The 17,291-nt window shown below is 54.1% G+C and overlaps 1 protein-coding gene across 1 annotated transcript; it reads left to right on the forward strand.

The window, feature by feature from the left end:
* The first annotated feature begins 1,386 nt into the window (after nt 1-1,386).
* Nucleotides 1,387-16,570, forward strand: SASH3 (SAM and SH3 domain containing 3). The gene is made up of 8 exons (XM_055563237.1): nt 1,387-2,534; nt 9,737-9,832; nt 10,210-10,356; nt 12,440-12,581; nt 13,764-13,912; nt 14,043-14,252; nt 14,377-14,527; nt 15,014-16,570. Exons 1-8 carry the CDS (start codon nt 2,478-2,480, stop codon nt 15,202-15,204), a joined length of 1,143 nt encoding a protein of 380 aa, XP_055419212.1. The 5' UTR covers nt 1,387-2,477; the 3' UTR covers nt 15,205-16,570.
* The last annotated feature ends 721 nt before the right edge of the window (nt 16,571-17,291 follow it).

Raw genomic sequence — 17,291 nt, forward strand, 5'->3', positions numbered from 1 at the left:
GTTAGTGTGTGAGCTCGGCTCGCGGCCTGGGCTGAGCAAACAGGAAGCCGGCACATCCTGCGCGGGCCCGGGACGCGCGCTCGCGGCGAGGGCCGGGAAGGTTGGGCCAGCGGCTCCTCCCCGGCTGCTCCGCTCCGGCCGCCCGAGCCCCATGTGCCCCAAGCCCCGCAGCCGCGTGTCCCGCGCCTGGCGCCCCTGATCGCCGTCCCCTGTCCTCCAAGGCCCGCCAGGTCCCCCACACCGCGCACCGTGGCTCGGCAGTTCCCGCGGCCCGGGGTTTGTCTGGAAAGGATTTTGGGGCTGGAAAGCGCAGGCCCCGTGGAGGGTAGAGGAAGGGGTGCGAGCTGGCGGCGCTGGTCTTTTTGCGAGTCTACCGGGCAGGCTGAGTAGGACGGAGCCAAAAAAAGTATGCTTTCAGCTTGAGGGGAAAGGACCTAGGCTTTCCTGAGCTCACCCCCACCGATGGATGGTGGGAGGGCATAGGGCAGTCTGCAGAGTAGGTGGAGAAAGTCAACAGAACATCTTGGGAACAACCTCGAATTTCACAAGTGCCCCGTAATGGAAAGCCTTAAAAGGTGCACATCTTTTCCCCCAAGGATTCCCCTTCTGGAAATGTATCCTAAGGGGAAAAAATAAATAAATAAATAAAATGTAGCTATGAATATTTCCTTTAAGGATGTACGATGAAGAGTCAAAATATCAAGCCAACGTCAATTCATCTGTAGAGGCCTGGTGAAATAATCGTGGTGCATTATGCCTGGGCTTCTCGGCGGCCATTACAAATCACCTCTAGCAGAACGTGCATAGCACCAGAAAATCTTGATACTGTGGTCAGCTTGACAAGCAGATACCAATGCACTGTGTGAAGTGGGACTTGAACTTTTGAAAATTTAAAAACAACTTTATTTAGGTACAATTGAACTACAATAAGTTGCACTTTTGAAAAGTATACGGTTTGTTGAGTTTTTACATTTGTATATAATGATGAACCATGTCCACGACCGAGATTGTAAACTATCCATCACCCCCCAAAGCATCCTTGGGTCCCTCCTGATCTCTCCCTTCCTTCCCCAACCCCCCAAACCACTAATCTGCTTTCTGTGCAAATTGTACTGCAGAGAGAGAGAGAGAGAGAACAGAAAGGGATATTTGAACTTTCTTCTTTTTGTTTATCCTTCTTTTCTAAATTGTATATGATACAAATGAATTGCTTTTGTGATAAGATTGTCTTTAACGTTATTAAAATGTCTGCCACCAAAGACCCACAAAGCGAACATTCTAAACTTAGCACACAGAGGTTCGAGAAATGCCTGCCGAAAGGGATGTTTGCTGGTGGTGTGGACTGACTTGCAATTGCATTTTTTGTGTGTGTGATGATGACTGTGGTCTTGATAAATATAAGTGGTGATGGCCAAGGGATGTTGACTCTGGGTGTGACTGCTCTGTGAGGATGGCTGGAGGTGTGCCGGTGGTGGTGGGGATGACAGCTGCAGGGTAATGATGACAGAGGGTACATGGCTCTAGGAGTTATGGTTGTAGGGGTGAGGGCATCACTGGGCATGACTGGCTCTAGTGATAGTGTCTGGAAGGGTGGTAGCTAAGAGGATGATAGCTGCATGGATGACAGTGGCAGTCGGGAGGCAGATACAGACAGATGACCCAGGTGTGTTGACGGCAGGGATGAGAACCCAAAGGTGTTGGCTGCAGGAAAGTGCTCATGGTGGTAGAGCTGATGGTCGTATGGGGAAGAGTGTCATGGGGATGACTGGTTGTAATGTAAGGGTAACAGCTGAAAGGATAACAGTTGTGACCGTCACAGAGGCAGTGATGACGACTGTAGGGGTAATGGCTGTGGTTGTTCTAGCAATAATGGCTGTAGATGTGCTGACGGCAGTGGGGATGACTTCAGGGCTGATCTGTAAGGTGATGGCTGTAGATAGGAATGATGAATCTAGGGTGATGGTAGAGGTAGTGATAGCAGTGATGATCTTGGTGACACAAGGTGACTGGGAGCATTGGCCCAACACCAGCAGAGAGATGGTCCCACTTCCAGTATCTGGATTCTGGTCAGTGAGATTAAAGGCTTGAGTAGGCTATATAACATTAGGTCGATTGGCCGAAGGATTGGCAAGGATTGCCATGAGATGGTAGGGTAGGGACTTTTCTCTGCTTGTTCAACCCAAAAGCTGTCTGCATCAGAATCTCTGGAGACTGAAGCTGGGACTTCCTTCCTCCCCAGGGGCCGGCAGGGGCTGCGATTGCTGTAAGAGTAGGTCACGTGACGGGGCTTCCTGTATGCCGCTGCCGCCGGGTGTCCATGGCCCGCACCCCCAAGCTGCCAGTGCAGCAGTCAGAGTGGCAGCCACAGGCTCAGTCCATGCCGTGCCCCCTGGACGGTACTGGCGAGGCTGAACAAGAGGCCTCCACATCTCGACACCTAGGAGAGCAGGCACAGAGGATCATCAGGATAGAGGATCATGTTGCGCCGTAAGCCCTCCAACGCCAGCGAGAAGGAGCCTACTCAGAAGAAAAAGGTGAGGAGCATCTTTGGGAACTTGTTGCTTCCTTCCCTCTGCTCTCTCAGCCCATCCTCTCGAGAACTCACAGAAGTGGGAAGAGCCAAAGACCTTCTGTTGGGTCTGTAGGTGAGGGCCATTCTCCCAAGGGCATGGGACTAGTAACAGAAGTCCAGGAGAGACTTCCCAAATTGTAGAGAAACAGAGTTATAGAATACACTCTCGGAAGCCTTGAGTTGCAGGATTCAACACTACCAGGGTAAGAGACTTTAAATTGGGGACTAGAATCCTAGACTAGAATTTAAGAATTACAGAATACAATTCTCAAGTTGAACCTAAGACTATTTAGTCTCTCCCCTACAGCGGTCCCTTGCGAGCCTGCCTCTCAGGAGCCATCTCACTCACAGGGCTCCACTGGGCTGCCCAGCCAGGAGCCATGATGCTCCCAGAACCCCCGCCGCAGTGGGTTGCAGGGGGCGTGCAGGTCCTTCCCAGCTAGGGAGAAATTATTTGTGAAGAATGAGAAATGAAGCTGCTGAGATGAGGTGTGGGAGTGAGGGCTGAGGGGGAAAAATTCCGTGGGTGGGGAGCAGGCATATTTTAAAGGCAAGGAAGAAAAGCAGCTGCTCATCTTCCTGGAGTTTTGAGGCCAGCCTAGAAGATTCCTTGAAGACTCTGCCACATTTAGGTTTCTCTAGTTGAATTTGAGGATTTCTAGACTTCAATCTTGGACTCAATTGTCAGATTCTCCCCATCCATCAGCAGGTACATCCCACACACCCAGCAGGATCCTAGGACCATCCCAACTAGGCCTGAAGCAGGTCGGAGAGGCCAGGCATAGCCACAGGCCAAGGTCAGGGGCCTCTAGGCCCCCATGGTGCCCTGCTGCTTTCCCCTGGAGCCTAGCCCAGGTGCTCCGTGGGGGAGCCCCTTTGTCAGAGGAGCGGCTCCCAGGCACAGACCGAACCAGCTGAGAAGCCGAGCCTCGGGGCACTGGGGTGTATATCCTGCTCCCCCTCAAGTCCTGGGGTGGCTGCCACTTCCGGCTGTATTCTCCCCCACCCCAAGCCGCTTCGCTGAGGTTGCAGTGGAGGTGGGCGGGTGGGAAAGAGATTCACCACTCTTCACACAGGCTCTGTCACCCCTGTCCAAGACCCACACAGCGCCAGCCCCGGCAGACTAACCTGGCAGACTTGCCATTGGCTGGCCCTCCTCAGCAAGTGGGTCCACTTCCCCTTGCTCTTCGGCTGACGGGGGTGGGAAACAGAGACCGCCCAAGACACTGCTGGGCCTCAAACTACAGGGGAGCTGAGCGGAGAAAAGAGTCTGAGAAAGAGCTGACACTTCCACACGAGCAGCCTGTGCCGTCTCAGGTGGAGGGGCCTGGAGGCTCACAGGAGCCAGAAATCCCATTTTCTCTCCCCACTTCCATCATCCAGATTCTGGGTTTGGTGGATTTCTGGGATTCCTCACAGGCCTCTCCCATGAGAGTCCAGGATGTCGCAGCCCTCTGAGGGCCATGTCCTCTAGGGCAACATCGGCCTGGCAAACCGTGCCTCAGCCCATCAGAGCCTGGGCCAGCCCCCAGAGCCACCCTCCCAGCCGCATCCCCTGGAAACACTCTTAGACAAGCCAGCTTTCCAGAAGGCAGACACAGCAGCTTCCCCAGGCTGGGAGGCAGCGGCACAGCTCCAGCTCTGTGACTTGGGCACGTCCCTGCCCCTCAGAGGCCAAGGCAACGTGGTGGAGGGAATAGTACAAAGGCTAGTGTGAAGTAAGTGGAGGATGTGCTGGGGACCTTGACAAAGAGGGATAGGTCCTGACCTCCCCACCTCAGGAGGTTGTATGGATCACCTGCAACAGTACATGCGAGTGCGCTATCACATGTGTGCCTGTGCACACGAAGGGGTGCACGCTGAAGCTGTGGGTGGGGGCAGAGAGCCCACTGCCAAAAACAAGCCTTGGTCCCAGCCCTGAAGTGGAGAAAACAAGACCTCGTAGCTCACCAGATGCTGGGTGCTATGCTATGCACTCATCTCTTAGCTCATTGGCGCTTCACAACAGCCTTGTGAGGTGGGGGCCAGTGTTGTTTTTACTTTACAGCCAAGGCGCAGAGAGGTGAAGTGATTTACTCAAGGACACACAGCTAGGAAGCTGCCAAGCAGGGAGTGAAGCCAAGATCTGTCAGTGTCCAGAGTCTTAACCCCTTCCCCCTCTACTCTCATCTCCCTACTGACCTCAAAACCACTGGAGAAGTCTGATGAGCATAAAAGACTCAACCTATCAGCAGAAGGGCTCTGCAGGGCAGGCCCAGATGGCTATGGACTGAGTGACCTTCCAAGGAGCCCCAAGCAGAGTCAGGAACAAGCCTTCCAGGGTGGTGGGGTCAGGATGTGTGTGTCATGAAGGACTGAGGAGATGCCCAAGTTGAGGGGGGAGGGAGGTTGGGGGAGGCAATACCCCTTGGCTGCCTTTTGGAGGCTCTTGCCTCCATCAAAGCATCTCTTTGCACTCTCTCTGATCTGTTGGAGTATAGGCAGTGGACAGGAGTTTGTCCTCGGACCTGCCTCCCCTAAGGATAGTCCTACCCCATCACACACCTACTCTTCACTACATCCCAGACCTGCCACCAAAATGAAGAGGACTCAAGGCTCCCATCTGAGGGGTCACTTGTCCACTCCTTCCAGTCTCTCCCTGCCCCTCTCTTCTCCAATCTTGGCACATTACTTTTGCTGGCTCCCTTCCTACAGCACACCTTGGTGTGCCACCCCCCACCCCCACCACTAGCATGCGCTTCATATTTTCCATGGCTCCTCATTGCCCACAGGCGAACACCGTGGCTGGCAAGGGCCTTCCATGGCCTTTTCTGCTCCACCATTCACCCCAAACACTGGTATACCCACCATTCCATCATCACTTTTGATCAAACCCTTCCCAGCTTCACCTGGAGCAATCCTGGATCCCCAGGACAGCCCAGCTCAAACGTGCCTCCTCCTCCACGAAGCCCTCCAGAGCCCTTCTCCCTCCATGTTCCCACCTGCTCTCCTGGTAGCTTCTTCCAAATCCCACCTGCAGTCGCCATTACCCTTCATCCACTTCTGTACAAGGGGGCGACTTCGTGAGCTCTGAGCACAGTAACAAAAAGAAGCTTCCAGAATCGCAGACATGGGCTTGACGCTGGCCTCCACCTACTGCGTCACTCCATCTAGGATGCTTCATTTCTCCCAGTTTCAGTGTCCCCAGCTGGAAAGAGTGGGTGTAAGACGGGGCTGCAGGGAGGCTGAAGTGAGTGGACACACACACAGTGCTTGGCAAGGCACAGGGCACAGGGAAGGTACTCAACCTCTCGTTACTGGATTCCCACACATGCACAGGCCAGCGTCCAGAGCCCAGAGGGTGCTCACTATGCAACCGGTATGCTGAAGGAGCAGACAGCATAGCAGCAGAGACACCTGGGATGGGGTTGGGGGGACGCTGGAAAGCCGTACTTACTTAGAAAGCAGGGAAGAAGATGCCAGGCCCAGCAGGGTGAGCCTCTGAGCGGGCGATGGGGGAAGCTTCCTGCAGGAGGGTGGCGCCTTTAAAACTAGATTCGAAAATCCTTTTTATTGAAGTATAATATCCATACAAAGAAGCATGTACATCACAAATGTAACACTCAACGGATTTCTGTAAAGTGAGCATCCCCATGTAGGCAGCCCCTGAATCACACAGAACACTTCCAACACTCCAGAAGTTTCCCTCATGCCCCTGCCAGTCACTGCATGCCCCCTCTCCCCCAAAGGTAACCAACCACTCTCCTGACTTCCAACTGCATGGATTAGTTTTGAACTTTCTGTACAGGGAACCATACAGTATACCCTGGTGGCAGATCCCTTCTGCCCAACAGTGTAGCTGTGAGCATCACCATATTGCTGAGGAGAGTTGCACGAAGTTCATTGCCGTGTGCTATCCCCTCATGTGACTGTGCCACAGTTCACAGGTCCTCTCTTCAGCTGATGAGTGTTTGAGTTGTTTCCAGTTAAACTGGGTTCTGAATGATGGGAAAAGCTACGGTTGATTGTAGGGAAGGCGAGGGGTAGGAGCCGCGAGGGGCTGCCGTGTCCCGTGCTCACCCCTCTCCACCTCACAACAACCCAGTGAGATGGGTGCTGTGCTCTTCATTTCACCCATGAGGAAACAGGAGCCCAGAGAAGTTGAGAAATTCACCCAGCTTTACACAGCTGCTCCATGGCAGAAGCAAGATGTGAACTCTTGCCAGCTGACGCCAAATAAAGAGACTGAGGTTTGGGGAAGATAAAGAAACTTACCGAAGGTCACACTCAGCAACGTGTGACGCCCAAACAGTAGTTCTTTCCGAGAGGCCTGCATACTCCCCTTAGATGTGAAAATGGGGCTTACAGTGTACGGTACCACCTCCCTCCCAGGACCCCCAGGAAGGCCTCACCCTAAAGGGAGGCCAGGCAGAAAATCCAAAAGGGCTCAAGGATTTCCACTCATACCTGGGTAGGGGATCACTTCAGACTTACTGAAAGGCGTTCAGGATATTTGGGGTGCTCCTGAGTTTAGAGGTGGGTGGGGCAAAAGACCCTTATCCTTAGTCCCCCAAAGAAATTTTCTAGTCCTTTCTGTGTGCGCAGGCCAGGGTTGAGGAGCACCCGGCCAGGCCCACGTTCCAGCGCAGTCCCCACGGGCCTTTTAGATTGTTTTCTCCCATTTCGAGCTAAAGCTGGGACGGGGTCCCAGGAGCCAAAAAGCCGCCCTCCCAGCCACCCCCAAACCCCGACGATGGCAGATTAATGACAGGAAAAGGAAAGGAGTGCAATTAGAGGGCAGCCTAGTGGTCAGTTTACTCTTCCTCAACAAAGCCCACTTCCGGCCCCACGCCTTCCCTGCTGTGCGCTTTCCAGGCTCACTGGTCCCTGGGGCTTCAGGGCCGACTCTCAGCCTCCTGGTCTGCAGACCAGACTCGGGCTTGATGAAGGGAAAGCCACAATAGGCCTGATCAGCCTAAATATAGGCGCCCAGCCTACCCTCCTTGGGCCCGGGCCAGCCTGGTGTCCACCCTCTCTCTGTTCCCTCTTTTCCAGGCAATAAGAGGAAGAAGTTATCCAGGCAGCTGCATACTAGCTATACAAGAGGGGGGAAATGAATGGAAGGTGGAGGAGAGAAGGGGAGAATGAGGGAGAAAAAGAGGAAAAAATAGTGGGTAGGGAAAACCAGGGAAGGAGGATGGAGGAGATGCATGGGAATAGGAACAGTCACCCCACCACCGCCCTGTACCACTCAGGTCCCTTTCCCAGCTCCCCAGCATCACATGCAAGGGGCTTTCTCCCTAAGGATGCAGGCGCCTCACCCAGGAGGCCTTCATGGTGGTGGTATCTGCTTGACCTGGCCGCTGACCTCGTTTCTGGCCCACTAGCTTGCTGTGACCTCTCAGAAGGTGTGGCCACTGCCCCTGATTACTGACTTGCTCTTGGTCAAGACCAAGGGAACTGAAGTGCTCCACTGTAGTCCCTGGGAGTGGGGGACCGATTATGTGTATGGGGGGGAGTGTGATGCTGCCCCTGCCCTGGGGGATTGTCACTGGACCCCCCTTTCGTAGGAAAGAGGATGTGAAACTTTCAACTTTGTGCAGGTTTGGGGCTTCGGTTCCTCAAGCCCTTATCTCTGGTGTCTGCAGCCGACCCCACTGTATCTGTCTGGCCATCTGTGAACCCTGGTTCCTGTGTGCACCTCTGGTCTTGACTTGATTCGGGTTCAGCCTCCCCTTCTTGTGTCTTAAGTCAGCTGTCCTTACCTGGCCTCACTTTCTCCTGCTATCTTGCCATGTGCATACGTGTGCAGTTAAGAAAGCTCATTTCCTGAAAACAGGCTTATCAGCACTGTCGACAGAAAAAAAAAAATGCATAACCTAAAAGTTGAGAATTATGGTTTATTGAGTGGACTTTCTGAGGACTTGGGGGTGGGGGATGGGGGAAGCCTCTCAGATAGCTCCGAGGGACTGCTCCCAAGAGGTAAGGGAGGAGCCAGAATACAAAGGAGTTTTGTAACAAAGACCAGGTAGTCAGAATATCAAAAGGTTACTGTTAGTTAAAGGAAACTAGACAACCCAAGTAAATAAATTTAGCACTTCTCTGTGTTATGGGAAGATGCAAGAGTCTGCGCTTATTGAAGTCATTCCTTTGCTATGCAAAGATAAGGGCCAGTATTGTGTTCTTTCCCATCCTGTGTCCCTTCAGGGAGCATCATCAGGGGTGGCGGAAGTGGCTAAGGGCCTGGCAGCCGGCAGCCAGTCTCCATCCTGGTGCCTTCAGGCTCACCATGGGGTGACTGATGGTTGGATGGCCATGGCATCCTTTGTTTGCTGATACAGCAGAGATGGGCAACAGTTTTCATTCGCAGCACAAACAATAGGTTGAGCCAAGGACAGAGGAGCCTGGTGGGCTACAGTCCATAGGGGTCCCATGGGGGTCACAATGAATCGGACAGGATTTAGTGACTAAACAACAACAAACCTGAACACTGGCAAGTGTGTAGAGTAGCCAGCTCATTAGCAGCTGAGATTAAAAGCAGAGATGAAGACAGAAAATGGCAGTGTTCTTTTATTATGTTAGAACCAATCATTGGTGTCCCAAACCTTTTCTAATTCAGTCTGTACCATGGCTTTCCTGAACGCATAATGCCAGTCTTACTGGCCCTTGGATGGGACACCTATGTGTCACGGCCCTCTCTCTTCTTGGGATATCGATGTGTCAGGCTGAAAGCCCCAGTGTGTTTCCCACGATCAGTCACAGGAAACCACGCCTGGGGAAGAGAGAGCCTGGAGGCCGGGCTGCAGGGTTTTGGAGGGTTTGCTATACTATATGAAGAGGTGATGCTGTTGTACATGAGGTAGGTCTCCAGTAGTAGACACGTGTTTCCTCAGACACATTTAGTCTTTTACTACAGGATTCTGGGGACCAGAATTAAGGTTCTGGTGGAACAGTGGGCTCAGCCTGTGGCCTGACCGGGTTGAGGCTCCTGAGGTGAGGAGCCTGCTTCGGGGGACCACTCGATGCTGAAGACAGGATGAGGACTTGCAGCATCACCTCTCAGCTCTGGGCCCAGCCCTGGGTTAAATGCGCTGTGCTGGGAGCAAGAACAGCTTTGTGCTCCTTACTGACCACAATTGTAATGCAACACAATTTAACTCCTGGTAACACCTCTGCTTCTCCCAGCTCTCCCTTCAGCGCTCCAGCAGCTTCAAAGATTTTGCCAAATCCAAACCCAGCTCCCCTGTGGTGAGCGAGAAGGAATTTAATCTGGATGATAATGTGAGTTCCAGAGCCTCCTTGGGGGGATCTGGCTGCGGGCCCTGGATTGGGGACTGGAGGGGAGGGAGGAAGGGAGGGGAAAGAGGATTTTAGAACTGTGGAGGCAAAGCCTTTTTAAGCACCATCGATGGGCCTACCTCTGCACCCACCAAAATTCTGGGCCCTAAGGCTTCACCTGCATTCTTATTGTTTGCAAATTGATAATTTAAATACGAATGAATAGGGCCAAGAATAGGTCTGAGAATAAAACGAGGATGGGGACCTCTCCTTCCCACCCCTCCAGGGTCTACCTGGACCCCAAGGCCTCCTTCTACTCCCAAGTCCTGGACCCAAACATGGCCACCTGGGTTCCCGAATCTCCACATTTCTTGTCACAGATTCCAGAAGATGAGTCAGGTGTGCCAACCCCAGAGGATGCTGAGAAGAGCGGCAAGAAGCTAGGGAAGAAGTGGAGGGCGGTGATTTCCCGAACCATGAATAGGAAGACGGGCAAGAAGATGGTGAAGGCCCTGTCAGAGGAGATGGTGAGGCCTGGGACTCAGAGACGCCGCGGGTTGGGGGGCGGTGGCCACAAGGAAAAGCAGCGGTCTAGTAGGGGGTGAGCATGGCCTTCAGGAGAGCCACTACCTGGGCACACTGCCTGGCCCCATACAAGCAGGAAGGTCACCGTGGGAAGGGAGCTCCCCCAGTCAAGCATGTGGCAGGAAGGGAGCAGGAGTGGGGTCTGAGGAGGGATGAAGGTCTGGGAAACAAGCTTCCTCGGGAGACAGGCCTGAGGAGATGAGATAGCCTGGGGCATATTCATCCACCACGAAGTTTTACTTGAAAAGAGCCACTGGGATTGGGAAGGCTTGATTCAAAGAAGCCCGAAGAAAGAAAATCGAGAAGGCTGACCGTGGGGACAGGGTTTGGGGTAGAATACGTACACGTACAGCTGAGTCCCTTCGCTGTCCACCTGAAATGATCACAACATTGTTAATTGGCTATATTCCAATAAAAAATAAAAAGTTAAAAAAAAAAAAAAAGGCTGGCCTTGGCCCAGGGAGGGAGGGCAAGACAGACAGCTGTGGGGCAGGCACATCCAAGTAGCTAAAATCACACCGGGCGTCTGGTTTGCTCCTGGCTCTCGGAGGAGGTGCCCTGGCAGCAGTGTGCTGGAGTTAGCTCCCGCTAGCAGACTCCTGCCAGCTCAAGACAGCAGTTGCTCAAATCTTCAGTAATTTCATGAGCCAGGTGTGAGATACAAGCATTATTGAAAATTAATTTATACCAACTTAGAATTAAATCAATTATTTTAAGAAGAAAAAGAGTAAAGTCAGTCTTCAAAATTCATTTCCTAACTCTTGTCCTGCCTTTTGCTGTGCTCTGTGCCCTTGTCCCAGGGGCTGGGGGGTGCAAATAGCCAATGCTGCCGCTCATGCTGGCTTCCCTGATGGCACAGTGGTAAAGATTCTGCCTGCCGATGCAGGAGCCATAGGAGATGTGGGTTCGATCCCTGGGTCAGGAAGAACCCCTGGAGAAGGGCATGGCAACCCACTCCAGTATTCCTGCCTGGGCTATCCTATGGACAGAGGAGCCTGGTGGGCTAGTCCATGGGGTCACAAAAAGTTTAACACGACTGTGAATGCATGCACGCTGCTCATTTAGGCGGTAGATCGGTTGGCCACTGTGGGAAGCATCTACAACACAGAAGCTGGCAACCCCTACAACTCAGGGTTTTTATTCCCACTCAGTCAACTAGCGGAGAAGGCAATGGCATCCCACTCCAATACTCTTGCCTGGAAAATCCCATGGACGGAGGAGCCTGGTAGGCTGCAGTCCATAGAATCTCTGAGGGTCGGACACAACTGAACGACTTCACTTTCACTCTTCACTTTCGTGCATTGGAGAAGGAAATGGCAACCCACTCCAGTGTTCTTGCCTGGAGAATCCCAGGGACGGGGGAGCCTGGTGGGCTGCCGTCTATGGGGTCGCACAGAGTCGGACACGACTGAGTGACTTAGCAGTAGCAGCAGTCAACTAGTGAAAGAGTTACAACTGCACTGAGGAGGAGGCCCAGTGGGAGTGGGGACTATAACTGGGGAGGCCCGGCAGCTGTGGAGTCAGGCTGACAGGGCTGTGAGTTCCTGCATGGCCTTGAGAACGTTCCTCCATGACTTCTCACCTGTGAGCTTGGGAGGAACAAGCACCTGTCCTCGAGTGAGGATGAACGGAAATCCTCTGTGTGACACATAGGAACATAGTTAAAAGTAGTGAGTCTCTTCAGCACTGTGACCTGCCTGGCTATGCGCTACTAACACCTCTGAGTTCAGACTCCAGCACCGAGACTTTGTGTGTGTACATGGGCACTTCAGGCTGACACAGCACATTCACATGGTACCAAGGGAGCTTCATTCCATGGGCAGGGCAAGCACTCTCAGTCCCACTTCACAGAAGAGGAAACTAGGGCCCAGAGGGTGCCCTGCAGCCTTGCAAGAGGCACGGCTGGGGTGGCAGCCAGGCCCCAGCTCTCCTGGGAGCCCCGGCTCACTTCCTCTGCACCCGGGGCGGCCCCATGGGCACCTCAACTGAGGCTACTCAGGGCTTCCTGCCTCTCCTCCCCTCCAGGGAGATACTCTGGAGGAGGGCTCAGCGTCCCCGACGTCTCCAGACTGCAGCCTGGACAGCCCCGGCCCTGAGAAGATGGCACTGGCTTTTTCTGAGCAGGAGGAGCGGGAGCTCCCAGCTCTCAGCCGCCAGGCCTCCACAGGTGAGTGTGGGAGGTGGGGGCACACTTGCTGACCCTGGAGGAAAGGACAGGGTGAACACCATACAGGGTGACTGTCTGGGAGAGGGTGGTAAAAGAAATGAATCTTTCCTGTTAATCTGCTGGGACCTTTCCCAGTCTCTTGAAATGAAATCTTCCTAACAATCTCATGGGGTGGTAATATTATTATCCCCACTTCGTTGATGTGAAAACTGAGGCTCAGGCAAATTAAGTGACTTGCCCAAGGTGACCCAGTCTTGAATTTAGTTCTGCCCTCCAGGAGCCTCCACTGACTGGAAGAACCTCATTGCCCTCTTGGTCTAGGCCTCCTCCACCTTCCAAGGGGAGCTAGAGGCTATGGGCTCCTTGGGCCTCTGACATCCCAGGCTGGGGGTCAGGGTATTGGCTCTCCTGCTGTGAAGACTCCACCTCCTGGACACAAGCCCTTGGTTTGCTGGGCCCGGGGCTCCACTTGGCATCATCTAGATGTCCCTGGAGCTGGACAGGAGCTTTCAGCAGCCCTGCCTGAACGAGGTTCTGCAAGCTGTGGGTTGCAGACCTACAGAGGCACTGCCTTTCTCACCCTTATGATTAGTTCCAAATTCTCTGATGTTTCTCTTGCTCCAAAGACACCTCCTTACCCCAACTAAAAGTCACTTCTGCCCTTCATCCTGCCCTTCTCAGAATCCGAGTTTCCATGTGATGTAGCTAGACACTGAGTCTTATTAAGTAGACAAAGAAAAATATTGATGCACGGTGTGGCTTCTTGTTGGAAGGTGACTTCCAGGAGCCCTGGAGTGGGAGTCAGGAAGCCTGGAGTCTAACAGACCCAGGGCTGCCAATTATAAGGTGAGACGCCTTGGGCAGTTCACTTAGCCTGTCTGGTCTCAGTTTTCCTCATCTGCTCATTGGGTGTTGGCCCAGTTGGTTTCCAGAGACCCTCCCAATTTGCCCAGTCTTTGATCCTCTTATGGTCAACTATTTTCATGCCTGGGGCCCCTGAAGCTATGCTCGTCAGGGTGGCGGAGAGGTTGGTTCAGAATCACTTCTGCAGTGTGAGACTTCTGGAACTCAGTTTTCTTCCCTTGGGATTTCTAGCCAGACCCCCTGAAAGGTACCAGCTGGTCACTGCCCCAGCTGTCCTGGGGACAAAGATGACCTTCCTCCCCGCCCCATTTCCTGCAGGCAGTGAACTCTGCAGCCCCAGCCCAGGTTCTGGAAACCTTGGGGAGGAATCGACTGCACCGCAATACACGGGCCCCTTCTGTGGCCGGGCACGAGTCCACACTGACTTCACTCCCAGCCCCTATGACCGTGACTCACTGAAACTGCAGGTAAGGTCTGCCGAGCCTGGCAGGCTGTACCCATACAGGAGGCTGCACTGAGCCAGGGTAAGGTGGTGTCCGCAAGAGGCCAAGGGGCCCCCTCATCCTCCGTCTGTTCTACTCTACTCTCCTCCCACAGAAAGGAGACGTGATCCAGATCGTTGAAAAGCCGCCCGTGGGCACATGGCTGGGCCTGCTCAATGGCAGGATGGGCTCTTTCAAGTTCATCTACGTGGATGTGCTGCCCGAGGAGGCTGTGGGGCCTGCCCGCCCCAGCCGCCGACAGAGCAAGGGCAAGAGGCCCAAGCCCAAGACTCTGCATGAGCTGCTGGAGCGCATCGGCCTTGAGGTTTGAGTCGGGGGCCTGCGCGCATGTCTAGGAGCAAGGGATGAGGGCCAGGGCAAGTCAGTTCTGGGTGGAGAGATGGGTCTTCGGTGGGGGTGGCTGGCAAGTGGCCTGCTTCTGCCCACAGGAGCACACGTCCACTCTGCTGCTCAATGGCTACCAGACACTGGAGGACTTCAAAGAGCTACGGGAAACACACCTCAATGAGCTGAACATCATGGACCCACAGCATCGGGCCAAGCTGCTCACGGCCGCCGAGCTGCTGCTGGACTACGACAGTGAGTGGGCTTAGGAGTCGGGGGTGGGGGGGTGGGGCAGGGAGGCCTGCCCCTCTGCAGTGGGCAGGCGCTTTCTACACTTGAATTCCCATCTCTGGGCAGAGCTTGTGAGGAGAAGGGGTTTTAGGAGAGTTTTCTCGACCTCTACAACATCCTGTGAGATCAAAGGGAGAGACTTGGGGCCAGAGGAGGTGAGGCACAGACTCTAGGCCTCAGTGTCGGGTAATGATGGGGCCAGGATGCAAGAGCAGGCTTCCTGGCTACTAGCTCAGTGCTGAAGATGTCTGCACTCCTGGACAGGAGAGCTGGCCTGGACAGTACTCGGGGCAGGGGGGAGGGTAGTAGTGGGCCCCCAGAGGGAGAGACAGCCTCCAGTGGGCTTCCCAGGGTCCCTCCACCCACAAGAGGCCCCTGGGATTTCTGAAGCCGCCTCACCGCTAAAGCCTGAGCCCCAACAAATTCCTCTTCCTCCCTGGCCTCTGGCAGCTGGCAGCGAGGAGGCAGAAGAGGGCACGGAGAGTGGCCAGGAGCCAGCGGTGAGCACAGTGGCAGACCCCAAGGTGGACATCCCACGTGACTCTGGCTGCTTCGAGGGCTCTGAGAGCGGGCGTGATGAGGCAGAGCTCGCGGGCACTGAGGAGCAACTGCATGGCCTCTCCCTGTCTGGGGCCCCTTGAGGCCAGAGCGGGGATGGACCTGGCCTCCCGTGGTGGCCCTAGGCCAGAGGACTGGCACTGATCCCGGCCCTGCTCCCCCAGGGGCCCCTAGGGCAGCAGAGGCCGGCCAGGCCTTACAGATGCAACTGGAGTGCATGACAGGCCACACAAGCCCGGCCGCCTCCCTCCACCAGCTACTGACAGCACAGCTCTTCCAGCTGCGGCCAAGGCAAGGGGGGTACTAAGAGGCCACCAAGGCCTCCAAACCCTCCTTGCCTCCACACCATCTTCCTTTGTCGTGATGATCCTGAAAAGGGGGCCAAATCAGTGGTTCAGATCCAATCTCTCAACACCCTGGGAAAGGTGACCATTGCAAAGGACTCTAACTGATCACAGATGAATCCAGATTCTCAAAGGTTTGAAGAAAGCCACATGTATCTTTCCTGCTTTCCTTCACCAAGTGCTTTCTTCAGTCTCGGTCTAGGATGGGTCAGGATAAGAATGTATAGTTTCTGAGGGCCTTGCTAACTCTGACATTCTGTGATGGTTAAATGTCTGCTGTCCTGTTACTATGGCCCAGGACACCAGTGGGGTTTACTGAGGGGGCTGGAGGGGCTTTGGTCTCCCAAATGAAATGGCTCCTGCTCATCCGTTCCATACCTTCCCATATAACTCAAGCCAAGCTGTAACTGCCCCAGCTTAAGTCAATGCCCACACCTCAATAAGCACCCTCCGAGCCCCTCAAATGACACTTTCCCAAGGCCGAGCCAGACCTGGCTTCCAAGGACAGACTGGCCCCTCAGAGGTCCAGGTCCAGACCTGGCCTCTCACGTGGGTCCTTAAAAGCAAATAAAGTGCAAAGCTTAACATTGTGGAGTCTGCTACTCCACCTTTACTCTGCTAAAGGTTTTGATGGACCTTGAGCTCCAGAAGGGAGAGAGTGTTGGTAGGGGGCCTCCCTTGACCCCAGTACCAAGTTTATGCCCAGAATTCCCAGAGTAACTCTTTCCCAGGGCCCAACTGGCCTGAGGGCAAACACTGCCCACCATGTCTTGGACTGCCTGCTTCGCAGACACACTTGGACCCAGAACCAGAAACTCTGGTAGAAGCCATCTTGGGGGGACGGTTTCAGTGTAAATATGAGGGAGTTGGGGGGGTGCTTCCAAGGTGGCTCAGTGGTAAAGAATCTGCCTACCAATGCAGGAGACACGGGTTTGGTCCCTGGGTTGGGAAGATCCCCTGGAGAAGGAAATGGCAACCCACTCCAGTATTCTTGCCTGGAAAAGTCCATGGACAGAGGAGCCTGGCTGGCTGCAGTCCATGGGGTTACATGACTGAGCATGTGTGCATGAGGGTGGAGGGTCACGGGTTGGTAGCAATAAACTGGTAGAACTAAATTACTGTCTCCTGTCTTTCCTATGGAGGAGGCAGGGAGGTAAGGGGCAGGGTGTGGGGGGTATGGAACAGATCAGTCTCCTTCAAAGCTAGACTCAGCAGAATTTCCTTCACTGTCAGGGCCATCTGTCCCTTACCCAAAAGATGCTCGTGCCCTTGATCCTGCTGATGGCTAACCAACCCTCCTCAGAGCCCAGGCTCCTGTGGCCACCAGCCGTGCTCAGGTCTGAGGGTGGGGTGCAATAGCTCTCTCCTTAGAACTACTCATTTCCCACCCCCAGTGACTGAGGAGCCTGTCCTGGGGGCTGTCCAGGTCCAAGACAGGGAGACTTGCAGTCAGCATGGCCTTTTCTCCAAGGTAACCTCTTCTCGGGTCCCACCATGTACCCAGTGAAGCTCCACTGTCTCCTGGGAGGTGGACTGGACACTAGGACCCTTGGCTTTGTTTCTCCAACATGAACTGCTTTAGGGACAGCAAACTGGAATGTGAGCTCCCACCAGCGTGAGGATGAGGCCACTCCGCTTCCATGCTTTGTTCCCAGCCACAATCATCCAACTACCGTGAGTGGCTGGGCAGCCCAAATGGCCTCACCGCCCGAGGGGTACTGAATAGGTGCTGTCATTTCAAAAGCACCAACACAGGCTATCCCCTCCCTCTGAGGGGATATCTTCCGTCATCTTCCCAATTTACAGAGGAAACAGGTTGAGTGGGA

This window comes from Bubalus kerabau, chromosome X (genome assembly GCF_029407905.1).
Source record: "Bubalus kerabau isolate K-KA32 ecotype Philippines breed swamp buffalo chromosome X, PCC_UOA_SB_1v2, whole genome shotgun sequence".
In the NCBI taxonomy this organism is placed as follows: Eukaryota; Metazoa; Chordata; class Mammalia; order Artiodactyla; family Bovidae; genus Bubalus; species Bubalus kerabau.

What these genes read in the sequence shown, in the direction of transcription:
- SASH3 (XM_055563237.1), top strand. Translation starts at nt 2,478, where the DNA reads ATGTTGCGCCGTAAGCCCTCCAACGCCAGCGAGAAGGAGCCTACTCAG. An exon ending in AGCCTACTCAGAAGAAAAAG is followed by an intron (nt 2,535 to 9,736) that starts GTGAGGAGCATC and finishes TGCTTCTCCCAG; the next exon opens with CTCTCCCTTCAGCGCTCCAG. An exon ending in GTGACTCACTGAAACTGCAG is followed by an intron (nt 13,913 to 14,042) that starts GTAAGGTCTGCC and finishes CTCCTCCCACAG; the next exon opens with AAAGGAGACGTGATCCAGAT.